This window comes from Balaenoptera acutorostrata, chromosome 8 (genome assembly GCF_949987535.1).
Source record: "Balaenoptera acutorostrata chromosome 8, mBalAcu1.1, whole genome shotgun sequence".
Taxonomy (NCBI): Eukaryota; Metazoa; Chordata; class Mammalia; order Artiodactyla; family Balaenopteridae; genus Balaenoptera; species Balaenoptera acutorostrata.
This window is the reverse complement of record NC_080071.1, coordinates 6,763,129-6,782,570: the sequence shown is the minus strand read 5'-3', so window position 1 is coordinate 6,782,570 and position 19,442 is coordinate 6,763,129. Positions and strand designations below refer to the sequence as shown.

General features: G+C 37.2%; 1 protein-coding gene across 2 annotated transcripts in view; it reads right to left on the bottom strand.

Moving 5' to 3' along the window:
* The window catches only part of ARHGAP15 (Rho GTPase activating protein 15), a 610,484-nt gene that overhangs the window by 173,445 nt on the left and 417,597 nt on the right, over window positions 1–19,442 (bottom strand). For both annotated transcript variants that reach the window (XM_057551505.1, XM_007183022.2), the window contains one exon: window positions 17,531–17,608. In XM_057551505.1, the coding sequence (XP_057407488.1) occupies window positions 17,531–17,608 (78 nt within the window). The remainder of the gene's footprint in view (window positions 1–17,530; window positions 17,609–19,442) is intronic.

The window sequence follows — 19,442 nt, the reverse complement described above, 5'->3', positions numbered from 1 at the left end:
CTAAGCTTGTATAGTTGAAGTATTTGCTGTCCACAGGAAAAACATCTACACTACCTGCTTGTAAAGCAGCTTTAGACTCAACAGTAAAGAAGGTCTCTGGGCTTTAGGCAATGGAGACTTGGTCAGCAAGGTTCCCACTCCTAGAAATCTGAGGTAGTACACTCACATGTTGTTTTTTTTTTTTTTTTTAATAAATTTATTTATTTATTTTTGGCTGTTTTGGGTCTTCGTTGCTGCACATGGGCTTTCTTTAGTTGCGGCAAGCGGGGGCTACTCTTCGTTGCAGTGCACAGGCTTCTCACTGCAGTGGCTTCTCTTGTTGCAGAGCACGGGCTCTAGGCACGAGGGCTTCAGTAGTTGTGGCACGTGGGCTCAGTAGTTGTGGCTCGAGGGCTCTAGAGTGCAGGCTCAGTAGTTGTGGCGCACGGGCTTAGTTGCTCCCCGGCATGTGGGATCTTCCCGGACCAGGGCTCGAACCCGTGTCCACTGCATTGGCAGGAGGATTATTAACCACTGCTCTGCCAGGGAAGTCCTACTCACATGGTTTTGAAAGCCATACTGATTGGAGTTTTGACTGGATGATTCCAAACTCTAAAGGGTGTGTGAGGATGAGGGAGTGTCTGTGTGCTAGCGGTCATGGTATAGAAATAGAGATCGTGCATTAGAAGAAGTTCTTTGCCCCTTTTCTTGTCTCCTTTAACAGACTCAGGAGCAACTATTTTCAGAAAAACATGTTTTGCTATAGCCATCCATACAGTCTAGAAACCATCCTCTACTGTTCACGCACATTTTCAAGAAAATAATATAAATGGTCACAGAACGAAGATAATTCAGACAATTTTTTTTCCTCCTCTCAATCCTGATTTTATTAAACATAAAATATAGAAGATGCAATTTTTCTATAAATGGACAAAATATGATTATTATCTGCAGTGAATGGGGGAAATACGTAAGTCAGATTTGTCACTGTCTCCAACAACCAGAACTGGGTTACCTCTTATAAAGGAAGAGTGCACCTCTAAACACACTATACTAGGTATGTTGGAACCCATAAAATTTCCAATTACTGCTTCAGAATTTATTGTGCACATATGGAAAATAATACTTGTAAAACAGAAAGGGGTTTGTGCCTTGTGCTGTCAATACTGTGAAGGATGGGGTGATTATAAAGCAAATTAACAATACTTTTAAATGTGCATTCACTTATCTTTCCAATTAAATCCTTGTTAAACAACTGCACAGACAGTAATGGCGCTTCTGCAAAGCACTGATCAAGACAGTTTTATTGTAATTTTTACTCTGTAACAATTAATCAAGTAGGCATTTTCTTTATTATTAAATTATTTAGTTAATAAATATTCTCAATTGGCTAACATATTTGTAGTTTACATGTTATTTTTGATTTTCCTACAGTGGAACATATTTGGGAATATTTCCATTTTCAAGCAGAGAGACCATTAAGGGATGTGATTTTATAAATTTCTTTTCTCTAGAGGAATAACTGTGAACAAGACAAGTCCTTGAAACTTTAAACCATTCAAAAACCCTATTTCAACCATTTTATTTTGTAAGGGATGCAAACACATTGCTTTCAGCAGATAAGAAATGAGAGGTTTTGCTCTAAGGCGTCTTTCTTAGAGGGGTAAGCATTAAAATTAGCATTTTAGAAGTTCATTAATACTAGTTACAGACTTTTGAGTCGTGAGGCTGCACTGTGGTTAGCATTTTCTCTTCTTATCCCAGTGAAATGAAAAGTTCCTGAATATTATTCCTTCTATAAACACACAAGGTGGTATAAATGAAGAAACAGATATAAAGATATCTAAATTTTTTTGAATTTTCATTTTTGTAATTTGGAGATCTGAATTTATCTAGCTGGTATACTTAACTTCTAAAGTGCTTTAGATGGCTCTTTATATGGTCTTTTTTGTTTCCATTGTATTTTGTACATTTTAAAATTTTTGATTAGAAGAAATTTCTAGGTACCTAGATCAGTACTGAGAACAGTGATCTCAGAATTACACCGGGATTTAGGATTCATGAGTGCTATATTAATTCAGAAGCAAGAATAAACATATGAGAGATACAACATTTTCTTGAGTCATAAAAAGAAAATTCCAGGCATAGTTGGCTATAAAGTTGTCTAAGTGGTGTGATTTGAGGTGAGTCAACATTACGTTTTGAAAATACCTTATGTAGAAACCTGATATCCTCACTATTGGCCTGGTTATAGGAGGCCCCTTATATTACGCTATTATGTAGTACAGAGCCTGAGCTAGCATATTCAGATTAACAGATTGTCACCTTGGAAGCTCTGAACAGACTCTTGGGAATGGGGCTGATAAAGTTCAGCAGAGGGGAAGGGAAAAGGGAGAGGGAGAGATGGAATAGAGAAGACGGTTGGGTGCTGTGAGTATGAGTGTGGAGAAAGCAGGCTTTGGAGGTGTCAGGGGTGAAGGTAGAATGACTTGAAGTCTCTGCAGCCACACTTCGTCCCTCTATGCTTTGACTGATGATTGACCCCAGTTTCAAGTCAGATAACTCTCTGAGGGTAGAAGTGTAATGCTGATGCCAAGGCACACACTTCTCTTGGCTGCGTATTTGGCAAGCGGAAATTATAGGTTCTGGCAGGTACAACTTTACTGAGGGCCTATAATGTGCTTGGCACAGGATGGGCATAATGGGAAATCCAGAAGTAAGTGTGAAGTGCACTTCACTTCCCAGCATCCAACAGTTGGGAAAGGGAGAGAGATACGATACAAAATAGACTAAAACCAGTGCCAAACCACAGGTACAAAATGCTAAGGGAACATAGTGGAAGAAGCAGCTAATTCCTGTTGAGACTTACAGGAATCGTGAGATTTGTCTTAAGGAGGTGAGTTTACCAGTCAGCAAAACCAATGATTGTGTGCCTCTTGCTCAGAAAGATAGATCTGCTGTTCCTTCCATTGGGACCAAACAAACAATAATATACATACACACTCCAGTCCCTGTGGCTGATGGGACATTGAATTCCAACATCTCGAGCAGAGAAAGGACAGTGAATCCCTTATGGTTGTCAGAACATTAAAGGAATGAATTAAGTAGAAAGGAGAACAGGCCACTCCCTGGGGAAAAATGTAGCAGGGAGTGGGGAGACCACAGAAAGACAATTTGGAGAACTGTAAAAGATGAGATGGTGAAACAGCAAGAAAAACTGCTATTTAAACAAAATTATTCCAATGAGCGTCTCAGAATCTCATGGACATTATGTTAAGTAGACTATCGGACACCCTGCTGGCCTTAAGAGTCTCCAAGATGGGGGCCAGGCATTAGAAGACCATAGCTGGGCTTTAAATCCAGTTCGTCTCTAGATTACCAGGGGACACATAGTGCCTTCTCAAAATATCAGTTGAATGAAACAAATGCAACTTTTAGCAATTCATTTAAACTCATAGGGACTTTCATTCATCTATAAAGTGAAGAGCTCTTTTATAAAGATCTAGTGAGACAGCATTGAAAAATGCTTTAGAGAACTCAAGTACTGACATTCCCTTGGCATGTTCTAAGGAGTGAACACCATTCTCCTAAAGTGGATTTACCCAATTCTTTAAAACAAAACATATATTTCTTTTGTTATTTCTAAAGAAACACGTATTAATTGTAGGAAATTAGTACACAGTTTAGAAAAAAGAAGACAATAAAAGTCACCAGCACCTAGTCAAACATTTTATGCTTTTCTTGCCATTGTTTCTTGAACGGAGTTCGGCAATATGCAATGACATAGTCCATTTCGAGAGTGATCTCTAGCATGTGCAAAATGCTTTTTCTTTTTCAATGAAATGTCCCAACTCTGGATCTGATCAATATATTAATTAAAATGTATAGAGATTCTATCAGGTGTGAGATAGTCTCCAAAGTAAAGTAGGACCGACGGACTTAAAAGATATGAGCTCTGCTCTTAAGAAGTGTTCAGTGTGTTGAGAAGATAAGATAGACACATAATGTTTGCTAATAATATATGACAACATACACAATATGAGATTTCTGTGAATCGAGTAGTTGAAACTGCAAATATAGGATTTAAAAGGAGCAGCAATTTTTGTGCATTGGGGTGATCCAGGGAAAATTTGAGTGACATTTAAATAATCCAAGGAGGACATGAGATTAGCCCTTTCTCAAGTATTCTTTCCTTTTAAAAAACATATACTTCATCCTATATCCTATTAAAATAGATGTCTCCATCAGGATAGTTGTCAGGGACACATTTCGATATAACTTTTGTTTCTACAGGCATACCTCGAAGATATTGTGGGTTCTGCTGCAGACCACAGCAGTAAAGCGAATGCCACAATAAAGTGAGTCACACAACTTTTTTGGCCTTCCAGTGAATATAAAAGTCATATTTACACTATACTGTAGTCTATTAAGTGTGCAGTAGCATTATGCCTACAAAAACAATGTACATAACCTTAATCACACATAACTTATTGCTAAAAGATGCTAACCATCAACTGAGCTTTCAGTGAGTCATAATCTTTTCTGTTGGTGGAGGGTCTTGCCTTGATGTGGATGGGTGCTGACTGAGCTGGGTGGTGGGTGCTCAAGGCTGGGGTGGCTGGGGGCAAACTCTTAAAATATGACAGTGAAGTTTGCCACACTGATAGACTCTTCCTTTTACAAGCAGGTTCTCTGTAGCGCGCAGTGCTGTTTGATAGCATTTTACCCACAGTAGAACTTCTTTCAAAATTGGAGTCCATCCTCTCAAACCCTCCCACTGCTTTATCAACTAAGTTTATGTAATATTCTAAATCTTTTTTTTCTTTCCATTTCAACAATCTTCACAGCGTGTTCACCAGAAGTAAATTCCATCTCAAGAAACCAATTTCTTTGCTCATCCATAAAAAGCAACTCCTCACCCATTCAAGTTTTATCACGAGATTGTAGCAATTCAGTCACATCTTAGGCTCCACTTCTTTTTTTTTTTCAATAATGATTTGCTTATTAATTCAGTTTACGTACACTGAAGTTTGTTCTCTTTGTTGTACAGATCTGCATTTTGACAAACTCATACAATCATATAACTTCCAGTACAATCAACATACAGAATAGTTCCATCACTCCAACAAAAGTCTCTCATTTCCTGTGGTAATCAAGCCATCCTGCTTTGTTTCCTGGGACTTTACTAAATTAATTTATTCGTTGTAATAGCTATTTTATGTAGTCTCAGGGATTTTCTTCATAGATGATCATGTGTCTTAAAATAAAAACATTTCTTCCTATGTTATAATCTCTAAAATGATTTTTTTTAAACTTTTAATTTTATGTTGGAATATAGTTGATTAACAATGTTGTGTTAGTTTGAGGTGTGCCACAAAGTGATTCAGTTAGACATATACATGTATCTATTCCTTTTCAAATTCTTTTCCCATTCAGGTTGTTACACAATATTGAGCAGAGTTCTCTGTCCTCTACAGTAGGTCCTTGTTGGTCATCTACTTTAAATACAGCAGTGTGTACATGTCAATCCCAAACTCCCTTACAATCCCTGCCTCCGCCACCCTTTCCCCCTGGTAACCATAAGTTCGTTCTCTAAGTCTGCATCGACAGAGGAATGGATAAAGAAGATGTGGTACATATATACAATGGAATATTACTCAGCCATTAAAAAGAAGAAAATAATGCCATTTGCAGCAACATGGATGGACCCAGAGACTGTCATACTGAGCAAAGTCAGTCAGACAGAGAAAGAGAAATATCATATATCGCTTATATGTGGAATCTAAAAAAAAAATGATACAAATTAACTTATTTACAAAACAGAAATAGTCTCACAGACTTAGGCTCTACTTTTAATTCTCTTGCTCTCTCCACCACATCTGCAGTCACTTCCTCCACTGAAGTGTTGAGCCCCTCAAAGTCATTCATGAAGGTTGGAATCAACTTCTTCCAAACTTCTACTGATGTTGATATTTCAGCTTCTTCCCATGAATCACTAATGTTCTTAGTGGCATCTAGAATGGTGAATCCTTTCCAGAAGGTTTTCAATTTACTTGGCCCAAATCCATCAGACGAGTCACCATCTATATAGCTTTACAAAATATATTTCTGAAATAATAAGACTTGAAAGTCAAAATTACTCCTTGCCCCAAGGGCTGCAGAATGGGTGCTGTTAGCAGGCATGAAAACATCAATCTCATTATCCATCTCCATCAGAGCTCTTGGGTGGCCAGGTGCATTGTGAATGAACAGTAATATTTTGAAAGAAATCTTTTTTTCTGAGCAGTAGGTCTCAACAGTGGGCTTAAAATATTCAGTAAACCATGTTGTCAACAGATGTGCTGTCACCCAGGCTTTGTTGTTCCATTTATAGAGCACAGGCAGAGTGGATGCAGCATAAGTCTTAAGGGCCCTAGGATTTTCAGAATGCTAAATGAGCACTGGCTTCAACTTCAAGTCACTAGAACATTAGCCTCTACTTATAAGAGAGTCAGCCTGTCCTTTGAAGCTTTGAAGCCAGCATTGACTTCTCTAACTATGAAAGTCCTAGATGGTGTCTTCTTCCAATATAAGGCTGTTTCATCTGCATTGAAAATTTGTTGTTTAGTGTAGCCACCTTCATTAATTATCTTAGCTACATCTTCTGGACAACTTGCTGCAGCTTCTATCAGCACTTGCTGCTTCACTTTGTGATTTGATGTTACTGAGACAGCTTCTTTCCTTAAACCTCCTGAACCAACCTCTGCTAGCTTCAAACTTTTCCTCTGCAGCTTCCTCATCTCTCTCAGGCTTCATAGAATTGAAGAGAGTTAGGGCCTTGCTCGGGATTAGGCTTTGGCTTTAAGGAATGTTGTGGCTGGTTTGATCTTCTATCCAGACCACTAAAACTTTCTCTGTATTAGCAATAAGACTGTTTCACTTTCTTATCATTTGTGAGTTCACTGGAGTAGCACTTCTAATTTTTAAAAAAAATTTTTTGCTTTGATTCGTAACTTGGCTAACTGGTGCAAGAGGCCTAGCTTTCTACCTATCACAGCTTTTGACATGCCTTCCTCACTAAGCTTAATCATTTCTAGCTTTTGATTTAAGTGTTTACTTGAACACTTAAAGGCCATTGTAGGGTTATTAATTGGCCTGATTTCAGTTTTGTTGTGTCTTAGGGAATAGGGAAACCTATGAAGAAGGAGAGAGACAAGGGAATGGCTGGCTGGTGGAGCAGACAGAACACACACAACGTTTATGGATTAAGTTCACTGTCTTACATGGGCATGGTTCACAGCGCCCCAAAACAATTACAATAGTAACATCAAAGATAACCGATCACAGGTCACCATAACAATCATTATAATGAAGAAGTTTGAAATATTGTGAGAATTACCAAAATGTGACACAGAGACACAAGGTGAGCAAAGGCTGTTGGAAGAATGGCATGGATAAACTTGGTCAGGGTTGCCACAAACCCTGTGGGCGGAGCAAAGCCACAGGAGCAAAAGCCAAAGCCCTGGGAAGGCAATGAGCTTGATGTGTCTTGATGGAAGGAAGGAAGGAAGGAGGGAAGGAAGGGAGGAAGGAAGGAAGCCAGGGTGGCTGGAAAATAATGAGATGAGAGAGAGGTACGTGGTGAGATCAGAGAGGTAGGAAGGAAAAAGAATCTGTGGGGCCTGCAGATCCTAGAATTTTCTTACTAATTTACATTGCACAGACCGCCAATCTTCTTGGCTAGTGGACTGGAATATCCATGGAAATACAGGCTCTATGTCAATGAGAATGTCCTTTGTTGTATTCACTGCTATTTCCAGCATCCTGCATGTTGCCTGGCACATAGTAAGAACTTTTTAAGTGTCTGTCAATGAATGAATGATGTAAAAGCCAAAATCTTATTTTATGGAGCTCACCTCTCAGTTCCGTATCAGTCCTGATGTGCCAGGACCCTCAGAGAGAAGGAAAGCTGACAGGGATACCTGCCACTCCGTCTCTGGTGGGCCATGAACGTGAGGACATAGAGAGGATGGGTTTTGAGGTCTGCATGACTCTAATAAGTCATTCAGATTTTCATCTGATCACTGCTTCAGCCCCTACCTTTGTAAATTTTGGATGCTTCTCTTCAGGGAGTTTATGGAGACGCCCCAGAATTCCTTCCTGCCCCTACACCTGTTCCTTTTTCTTTCTAGAAGCAGCTTTGAAGGAATACGGATACTTTTTTTCCTATAGCACACTTTGGTTAGGAGCTCCTTCGAAACTACATGGCGCACCTTGAAAAAGAGGTGTCGTATAAATATATTTGCGTCACTGAAGCCATAATTATTGGCAACAGGGACCTCCTGCGTGAAAACAAAAACCAAAGCATACTTTCAAAATTCAAACTTCAGGACATGGACTTAACAAGAGCAATATAGTTAATTTCATTGTTATTTATTCAATTCCTATCTTCTCTCTACTTAGTCAGTTCCAACATTCTGGAGAGCCAAGATGGCAAGCGAAGTTACACCGCTACTTCCTGTGTCGTGCCTGACTTGCCCAATTGCCAGTGACACAAGGTAAACCATCTCTCCTCAAGCTCTGTCTTACTGAGGCAGAGAATGGGAATACAGGATTTTTCACTCTTTATTTCTGTCCCATGATTTTTTTATACAGTCTAAAATTGTGTTAATTTATAGGAGTCTGGGAGAAAATAAATGTGAGATACAGCTTGAGTTTTCTTTACTGAGACATCCAAGAAGTAGAACCTAACACAATGTACCAATGAGACATTTGATAGAGAGTTGATTTGTTTAAGAAGTTCATCATTCTCTTATTTTGTTGCAACAAATCTTTAACCCATAAACAGTAGTGGGCACTTTGTTGTATTGGGGATACAAAAATGAATCAAACTTACTACCCTTCATGAAGTCACAGGTAGTTAGGGGTTATTTATTGAAAGGACATTTTAAAATGAAGTTTCCTTTTATAAAAGAGTCCCACAGACTGGACACCAAGAATGTATAGTATTATAATGAAAAGAAGTGGTTTTTGGTTCTTTGATGTTAAAAAGAAGAAAATGAGAGAGCTGCCCCCTCCCCTATAGTAAATTGAATCCAGCAACGAGCAATATATTCTTTGGAGTAAGTTTAAAATGGGTTCACTGTCTGGCTTCAAAACATAATAACTTTGTAACCTTAGAAAAGTTACTTAAACTTTCTGAACCATGATTTTCATGTGTGAATAATGTGGATAATAAAGTTTATCTACCTTGCAAACTTTTATGAGGGTTTGAGATAACTCTAACTTTGCATACCTGCCACATAGCAGATTCTCAATTAAATGCTAGCTATCATCAGCATCAGTATTATTCTGTTACATTTTAAAATATTATTTACTCTTTAGTTTTGTTAGCAAATCCTTAGGTAAAACAACTTTCCTTTTCATTTATTCCAAAATCTATAATATTGGAAAAGGATTGCAGCTGTGAAAAATGTCAGCAATTTTAATCATATGAATAATATACGTGTTACATTCATGACATTCATTTCTTAGTTATATTCCAAATCATGACTCAGAGTTCATAAAAGTTAGTTAACATTATTATATCAATCAATAGTCAAAAATAAAACTTCTCATCACTAGAAAATTGGTTAACAAAAAAGGGTTCATAGTCTATTTCTGTTTTCCTCAAATAAACTTCACATATCTTATGGCTTGTAGGTCACGTCTCCTCTAAATAGCCAGAATAAAACTAGCTGGATACTTTGCAGGGGTTCCCAAACCTGGCTATGCACTTGACTCACCTGTAAAGTTTTTCTTTAAAAATGCATACTTATAGCTCTAACCTCAGATTTTTACATCAGAGTTTTTATGACTGAGCTCCAAAAATCTTTATTTTTAAAAGGTTCCACTACTTGATTCTCATGGCAGACAGACTTTAAAATGATCCCTGATTATCTCCTCCTCCTTGTATTCATGCCTTCTGTCATCCCCTCCTCTAGGGCATGGATACGAATTGTGACTTGCTTCTAACCATCAGCATGCCCCAAAGGTGTTGAGTTATAACCTTCATGATATCTTACAAAAGATTACAACTTTGCTTTAGCCGCTGGTCTATATCCCTTGCTCCTTTGATGAAGAAAGCTGCCATGTTGTCAAATGGCCTATGGAAATGTCCACAAGGCCTTTGGCCAACAGCCAGTAATGTTGAGACCTTAAGTCCAACAACCCACAAGGAATTAAATCCTGCCAACAATCATGGGAGCTTGGAAGCAGACCAGTCCCCAGTTGAGCCTCCAGATAGGACCCACCCCTGGCTGACACCTTGATTGTAGCCTTATGGAGAATTCAGCTAATCCATGCCCAGACTTCTGACCCACAAAAACTGGGAGACAATAAATGTGTGTTGCTTAAGCAGCTAAGTTGGTGGTAATATTGTTAGGCAGCAGTAGATAACCAATAAAATTTTGAAATATAGTCAGGGTTGGGAACCAGTACTTTAAAGCTTGGTTAGAGCAGAAGTAAGCTTGGTGTGTTTTTCCACTAATATTTAATGACTATACATTAATTCTTATGGTGATGATAAAGATTTATGATGATGATGGATTTTTATAAATATCCTTAGGGTTTTCCTTGAAGATTGGCAGTGGCACAACTCTGACAGATTTAGTTTCTGGACTCAATTTCTTGACCCAATGGAAAAGCCACAACTAAACTAGGCCCTAAAATTTCAGTAGACTTTTCTCCTCCTCTCCAGTGAACATGAGGCTAGTCTTTTGGAATCTGGAATCTCCCAAAAGCCTATGGATAAGATAAAGCGAACCCAGATTTCCTATGAATTTGGCTAGGAATGAGACAAATCATTGGATAGCAGGGAGTCTCCAAAGAAAAATAATCTTGTTATCATCAGAGAAAACTCAATCATGTGGAAGCTAAAAGCCATATTTGATTATTAATATTTAGTATCATGCTATTATTAACACATCTAAGTAATATTGATCTGATTTCATGTAACCACTTGTCATCTTAATTAAAGTTAATACTGATGATCACTTGGCTGATTCAGAGTTCTTAAAGTCCTAGTATTTTCATTATTATTCCCATCTTGGAAATGAAGAGTCTGTGATTCAAAGGGGTTACAATAGTTTCCATTAGACTAACGAATAGCAGCTCAGAATCAAGATAAGGAGGCAGTTTCATCGATGCTTATCCAGTGCTCTTTCCCCACTAGATGGTCTCTGTCTTTGATTGTTTCACCACACAGTTAAGTCAGTTCCTTATTGCTTGGGATGAAATGAATTATAAAATGTAGTCCACAGTGAATGGATGGTACAATTTGCTTTAACATAAGTAGCCACAATTTGTTTACTTTAGAGACTATATTCAGAAAGTTGCTATTCAAATATTACATGAAACTAAAAACTATATAAATATACACGTACGTGAAGAGCTTATTGTTTTGACCTCTGTGTTTACCATTATTTACTAATGACAAATATATTTTCTTAAGCAGCTAGAAAGCAGTACAAGTCTTTTGAGCTCTCTGACTCAACGTAGCTAAAAAAATGAGTTCTAAGAAAGTTTCCAAAGCCCTGAATGATGTTAGAGTCTGGCCCTTTTATGATCAAGTGATCTTTTCAGCTTTAATGGGAAAAATAAATCATTGTTAAAAGATAATCTTGTCACATGGAAGCCAGAAAGGTGCAATATCAATGATTCAACTTTCCCAAAACTGCCCTGTGGAATGGGATAAAGCAAGTAACACAGTTTGTTTTGTTGTTGCTGTGGTTGGCAGTGAGAGGGAAGTAAGCTTAAGGAAATACCTCGTTTTAAAAATAATAAGAGGGCAATATAAACTCACTTAATAGAAAAATGAATGGACTTGATGCAAGGTCTATTTTATGAGAACAGAACTAGAAGTTTTGAAATCCTTTTCCAGATCTTTTTCTGTTTCATACAATTGCTTATTTCATGGTGAAACTGCCAATTGTTCACATTCTTTCTCGCTTTCCTCTTCATTTATTCAATTTTTGATGCTGCAAATAATATGAAAAGCACTGGGATAGCTACTGAAGTTAATGCTTTGCTTTCTTTGCTTTGTGGTACAAATCTATAAAAAAGTAGTTTAGATATAGTTGGCAACACAAAATTGTTTCTCTAATGGTTTATTTTCAATGGAGCTTATTCTTAGTATGTTCAAAATAAGCAAGTTCATCTCTTTAAGCCAATATTTAATTTGGATCATTATGTCAATAAGATCTGGATGAATAAAGGTATGCAAAGTACAAGACTGTAAATTAATGGGAAAAAATCCTCTTCCATTTTAAAATAACACACACACAATCGTATGAACACACACTTACACACACCCACATACCCAATTAAGATTCTTGGCCATGTAGATTTATGGCATTTATATATTTTGTTCCTCCGGGTGTGAAAAAGTGAAGGAGGGTGTCCCTAAGAATGTTCCTTTAAATTATTTTTCTATATATGGAAAACATGTCTAAAATCCTGGTAAGAAGTAACTTCCTCCAGTTCAGAGAAATGCTTAGAGGGAATATTTTTTACTGTGTACTAAGAAACACCAGTTTGGAAAATTCCCAGTCAGTTCTTCGTTTAGTGCCCCATAGTCCTCCCATTGGCTTATGGGCTTGGGAAACTTCATAGTTAATATCTTCCAAAAAGGATGCCAGTCTTCCTTGTCCCTTTTTTAAAGGGTGAAAGAGAACATCTAAGTAATACCAAAGAAGAGTCTGAACTGAATTTGGAGTTTGAACAATAAGCTAGATGGGCAGCTCAAAGCAGAATTTTTATGTCAGAAGGAGGGGGAATTCAGACTGGTGGGACTTCTAAGACCCACTGTCAAAAAGTTCTCAAGACAGTTATGCAGCATCCTCAGTGCTAAAGTCTGTCCTTTGTAAAAGTACCCCACACAAGAAAACCAGCACGTCACAGATCATCCCAAAGAATCGACGCGGACTCACAGGCTGATGACAAGTTGACATCTGAGGTCATAGACTAGTTTTCTTTGGGGATGCCCTCATAGAATGGAAGGGCAGCATCAGCAAAATGCCACTGAAAGCTGTCACCAAAGACAACAAACAAGGCAGAGCACTGCTCAGTAATGCGTCAGCAGCCCAGTAAATCTAGAGTCTTCAATGCCTCTCCTGAAGGTTGCAACAGAATATTGTGTTAAAGTAGTTTGTTGGTCCAAGCATAGATACATGAAGCCTTACAGAGAATGGTAGCGCCTGGCTTCTTCCTAACTATGGCATTTGGTGTTTTCCCAGGCATTTCTCTTTCTTGAAAAGTTTTAGCCAAACTCCTATGACAGTACTTGTCACTTACAGAAAACAGAAAGAAAGTCACTAACAACTGGGTACAACATGAAAAGACTGAACTCCACTTTTGTAAGGAGGTAATCAACAATCAGTGAATGGGAAATGTCAAATCAGGCAGTGGTTTTTAGCACAGGCTCTGAGACAGAGAGACCTGGGATCTAGTCCTAGCTCTTTCACTTATTGCTTTATGACCTTAGGACATTATTTAACATTTCTGAGCCTCAGTTTCCTCAATTTTAAAATGGGAGCAGTAATAGAACACATTTTATGGGATAGCAGAAAGGATTAAATTAAATGATATAAGTAAAGCACTTGGTACAGTGCCTGGCACATAATAAATTATGAAAACATGTTAGCTACTTTTACAATAATAATTATTACCATCTTCATTACTAGTTATAATTAAGAAATACTTTTCAAAAGTGATCACTTTGAGTTTAACTTGCATGCCATCTGATCTGGAAGTATAATAAGGGTATCCAATTCCTACTGATTTAGTGAGTCAAACAGAAAACCAAAACAAATTGAATCATTCAACTGGTGTATTTAGAATTGCTGATGATTATAGCATTCAAGAAAGTTAGTGAAATACATAAATTGCAATTAAACTGTTCTTGAAAATCCCCAAAATCAGTTTTCATTTGTCTAGTCCAATGGTGGGTAGGGCTTGTTCATTTTAAAAACGTACGTTTAGAACCTTCTGAAAAGGAAACGTTGTGGAACGTGAACATGGAGGAGATAAAAGGTGTTGATACAAAGAGGGTATGCCAAAACCAGCTATGTTCCATCTCTGAATACAAAAAAAGAATGCATTGCATTCACATATTCCTTTATGCTTTTCAAGGAATTATCACTGCACTGCCACTTCACTGCACACACACGCACACATACACACACAGCGGGGAGACCACAATGTACACACTCAGTCTCTTTGTATCCAGCACTGATTCTCTCCCATATCAGCTCTGCTGTCAGCAACCAGCATGCAGATGGAGGGGAAGGTATGGTGTTAGAACAAATGCTACAGGTCCACTCCTGAAAATTTCATTCACAGGATAATCTGATTAGCAAAATTTGAGAGAGGATGGTATATGCATATCTTTTATCATCTAATTCAAAACAACTCCACAACACAGCTTGGACAAAATACTAGTATCAAAGGTTCTAATATAGCATAATTTGTGTTGAGTGTGTTTCATTCTGACAGTGGTATAAACCAGGGAGACAGTTTACTGACAATTCTGTGCTACCAGATACCAACTCAGGCCTCTGTCCAGCTTTACATTGTCAACTCTCAAGGAAACATGAGCAGTTACACAGCCCCAGAGGATGCTGAAGTTTGGATTGCAAAAGATGAGATGGACAGATTTCATATTTTCACTGCAGATTTTTTTTTTTTGCCTTTTCAGACTGCTGAGCATAATTTTTTTTTAAGGCAGGAAATGCAACTAGTGTTTGTTTCTAGCATGGCTTCTGTTTTGAGATTTCTTCTTTGTAGAAGAAATGTGTTGCCCACCTGTCTAGAATCCCAATCAGGATATGGTTTCAGTATGAAATATATTACAAGAATGATTTTAGCTGGTTATAAACAGGAATGGTTATAAAAAGCTGGGGTATTTTATCCAATTTTTATCCACGGGTGGGGGGGGGGACTTTGGTTCAGGCCAATGGAGCCAATATGAATACATAAGGTAATGTTCAGTTCTGTTTTTTGCCCAGGAAGGACAGTAATTCTGAAAGACAACGGTGCACATTAGTGAGCAAACACATTCTAGGCTATAGAGATGCTCAGAAATAAGAATCATGTGGCCACTGGCCAAAAGCACTGCAGTTAACACTTAAAAGTATGGTTCAACCCAAGTTGAACTGCTGGAGAGGTTAATGATTCTCCGTATTAATACTTCTCCTATTTGCAACACACACACACACTATACAACAGATATTAAGAGCTCCCTGTATGGAGGCTCCGGAGCTACTGGTGGTTAGTGAGGGAAGATACAAGGTTGATTTAAATCCTACCTTTTTAGGTGTATAGACATTCATGGAGGAGACACATATTTCAACCAATATCCTCTTTTTTTATTCCAAGACTTTCAAATTTTAATGTTTGTGAAATACAATCACTGAATACATTTGATAAAATTCTCTTTAAAAGATGGCATTAAATCTCTGGGTCTTATAATAGATGGAATTTTAGAAGTTAGATGTGCCTGTACGAATGCAAATTTAACTACCCAGCGTAATGGGCACACAGAGAAGGAATCTGACTGAGGGATGCTGCAGGCTCCCTGGAGAAAATTATTTATAATCTGGGCCTTGAAGAATAAGGAGAAATCTAACCAGGCAGGAAGCTTTTGTATGTGGGATGGGAAGGAAAATATAGGAGTATATTGAAAGTAGATGGAAGAGACTATGCAAAGGCATTAAGAAATACAACAGTATGTAAATAAGGAAGTACAGTTAGGAATGTATCCTGAAGGAAATTCAGAGGACCTGCAGTCAGCTAGAAGTAGCTGGGAAGCCAGATTATGAAGACTTTGTGTAAATTCTCCTGAAGGTAATGAGACATCATTGACTTTTTAAGTGAAAGGGAAACTTAGATGTACTGAACAACTACCACGAGTCTGTTACGTTACTAAGGGAATACCACACACTATCTCATTTCATTCTCACAAACATTTCCAAGGCACTTCCATCCTGTTTTTACTGATAAGAAACAGAGCATAAGGGAGTTAAATAAGATGCCAAGGACACAAGGAGAGAGTGTCTGGGTTTTACTCCATGTGTCTAATTCTAAACCTGTGAGCTGTCTGTAACACCATCTCAAGATGTTTTAGTCTTTTTTTTTTCAACATTTCCTAATTTTCATTTTTAAAATTCACTGTCTTTTTTAGAGAAGTTTTAGGTTTACAGAAAAATAGAAAATACAGAGTTCCAATATACTCCCTCTTATGCCTGACCACTCCCCCCAAATTTCCCCTATTAGTAACATCTTGCATTAGTGTAGTACATTTGTTACAATTGATGAGCCAATATTGGACTATAGTTCAATATTGGACTAAAGTCCATAGTTTACATTAAGGTTCACTCTTAGTGTTGTATATTATATAGATTTTGACAAATGTATAATGACATATATAATGACATGTATCCACTATTACAACATCAAACAGAATAGTTTCATGGCCCTAAAAATCCCCTGTGCTTATTCTTCCTCCTCTCCCCTCAAATCCTTTGCTATCACTGATCTTTCTACTATCTCCATAGTTTTGCCTTTTCCAAAATGTCATATAGTTGAGACAACAGAGTATATAGCATTTTCAGACTGGCTTCTTTCACATAGCAATATGCCTTTAAGTTTCCTCGAAGCCTTTTCATCACTTGACAGCTCATTTCATTTTATCGTTGAATAATATTCCATTTTATGGATATTTTATGGTTTGTTTGTCCAGTCACCTATTGAAGGATATCTTGGTTGCTTTCAAATTTTACCAATTACGAATAAAGCTGCTGGAAATATTGTGTGCAGTTTTTTGTGTGGACATAAGTTTTGAACTCATTTGTGTAAATACCAAGGAGCACAACTGCTGGGTAATAAGGTAAGAATATGCTTATTTTCATAAGAAACTGCTAAGCTATTTTCCGAACTAGCTGTACTATTTTCCATTTCTACCAGCATGAATGAGAGTTCCTGTTGCTCCACATCCTTGTCAGCATTTGGTGTTGTCAGTGTTTTAAATTTTAGCCATTTTAATAGGCTTGTAGTAGTATATCATAGTTCTTTTAGCTTGTAATCCTTTGATGATATTTGTATTTCCTAATTTTTAATTCTTTTACTTACCTATTATATATTTTTCTAACATCTGTGATCTTGACTCTTACATTTTCCACCATTCATTTATTTATTCATTTATCAACATATATTAAGTGTGTATCATATGCCAGTAACATTTTTCAAAGCTAGTTTATTTTTTCCTTTTATTATTCTCTTCTTCATTTTTAGTTTGTCATATTTCACTTATTTATTTCACACAACATAATAGTTAGTCCCTCTCTTTATTCTATTTACCTCCAAGTGAGCTGGCTATCTTTTACTTCTCTGGTAATAATTGTTTAATTTCTTCAAATTTCTCTTTCTCCCTTCAAAGCCTTTATCATTATATATTCATAATACATACGCAGAGAGTGTGAAATATTGTTGGAGACGAAACTACTTGTAAAAAGTCTGAAGTGAAGAAATCACTTACCTTGGTTGACAATAAATCTTAACTTCTGTATTGTTGCTAGATTGCCACTAACTCGATATATTCCATCAACATCTAGACCTGAAAACAAAAGGGCATGTGTTATATTCACTCATATAAGAACTGAGATGGTAAAAGAAAATAATAATAATAATTATGGGAAGGAAGAAAGTAGTAAATCACCACCAACTATCTCTTCCTCACAGAGAAAACAAATTTCTATGTCCTACACCAAGCAATCTTCAATATTTTAATACAAGCAAACTAATCATTAAGTTCAGTAACAGTTAATCATCAACAAACTTGAGTGTAGTTGAACCATAAAAGAGCAGTAGGTAGCATGGGATTTCACAGTATAGTTAAGATCCATTCCCCCAAAAAAGACAGGAATTAAACTTGGGGTGGAGTAGGGAGAAGAACCTTCATGTATATGTGTATTATTGCCCCTTGTTGGAAAGATAAAGTAACCCAAAGTGCTTGTGCAGTCTTCTTTCCTTAAAATCTCCCTCCCTCCCTCCCTCCCCTCCCTCTCCTTTACTCCCTTCTCACTTCTCTTCTTACTGTCTCCCTTTCTTCCCTCTCTCCTATTCTTATTCTTATTCTATTCTGTTTTATTCTGTTCCTAGGGATTCCAATCCACTTCCATTGTTTCATTCTCTTTTCCTGCAATTACTATAGCATAACATATATTGGTCTGATTATTTGAAACTACAGAATGAAAATTCTACTGTGGATGTACAACTACTTTGAAAATCTCTAGTGTATTGTAGGTAATGGGGTGCTCCACTATGGAGGGAAAAATAAAAAGAAATCTTTGACAAGATGGTGACAGTAGTTCCAGATTATTTTAAAACTAGTTATCTATAATTCAGAATAACTTATCCTGGCAGTGGGTTTGGATAATCAACCACTTGTTTTCCACACATTTTTTTATATCATCAGGTTATTTCCATGACCCAGTTATCAAAAAGATGAAGAAACAGGAAAATGAGAAGAGAAACATTTATTCAAACACTATTATTGTTGATAAGAAATGTTGATAACATAATTTTAATGTCAGGATTGCATATTCCTTGATGTGTCTAGGCCCTCAAGGAGGCCTGGATAAGATTACCAGTTAATGTAGAGGTCAGTATCTCAGCAGTTTCTCTAGGGAGGTTGTATAGTATCATCATTAAACATCGTAATTCACAATAGATAGTACTAGATAAATTGATAGAAATTATTGTCATAATCTAACAGAATAAAATTTTTGTAAAGCTCTTTACTGACATGAAATGAGCTCCTTTATTGCTTTACCATCTCTGTTTTTAAGTATCAATACTTTATAGTAGGAACATTTCCGCTGCTGTGCAAAATATATCATCAGTAGGTTAGGACAGAATGACATAATGTGTAATACGGATATTAATGGCATAAATCAAAGCCATTATTCACTCAGTTTTAAGACATTAGTTTTTAGAGCAATTTTAAGTTTATATCAAGATTGAAGGGAAGGTACAGAGGTTTCCCACATACCCCTTGCCCCTGCACATGCATAGCCTCTCCCATTATCAGCATCCCCCATCAGAGTGATACATTTGTTAAAACTGATGAAAACAACATTGATACAGCTAGAGTCCATAGTTTACATTAGGGTTCAGTCTTGGTGTTGTACATTCTATTGGTTTGGACAAATGTATAATGACTTGTATCCATCATTACAGCATCATACAGAGTATTTTCACTGTGGTTAGGACTCCATGCTCTCACTGTCCAGGTCCCTGGTTCGATCCCTAATTGGGGAACTAAGGCCACAAGCCATGCGGCATGGCCAAAAAAACCCAAAAAGCCCTCTGTGTCCCACCTACTCATCCTCACTATACTCTTCCACGTAATAACTTATATATAATGTCAATAAAATGGAATAGCTATT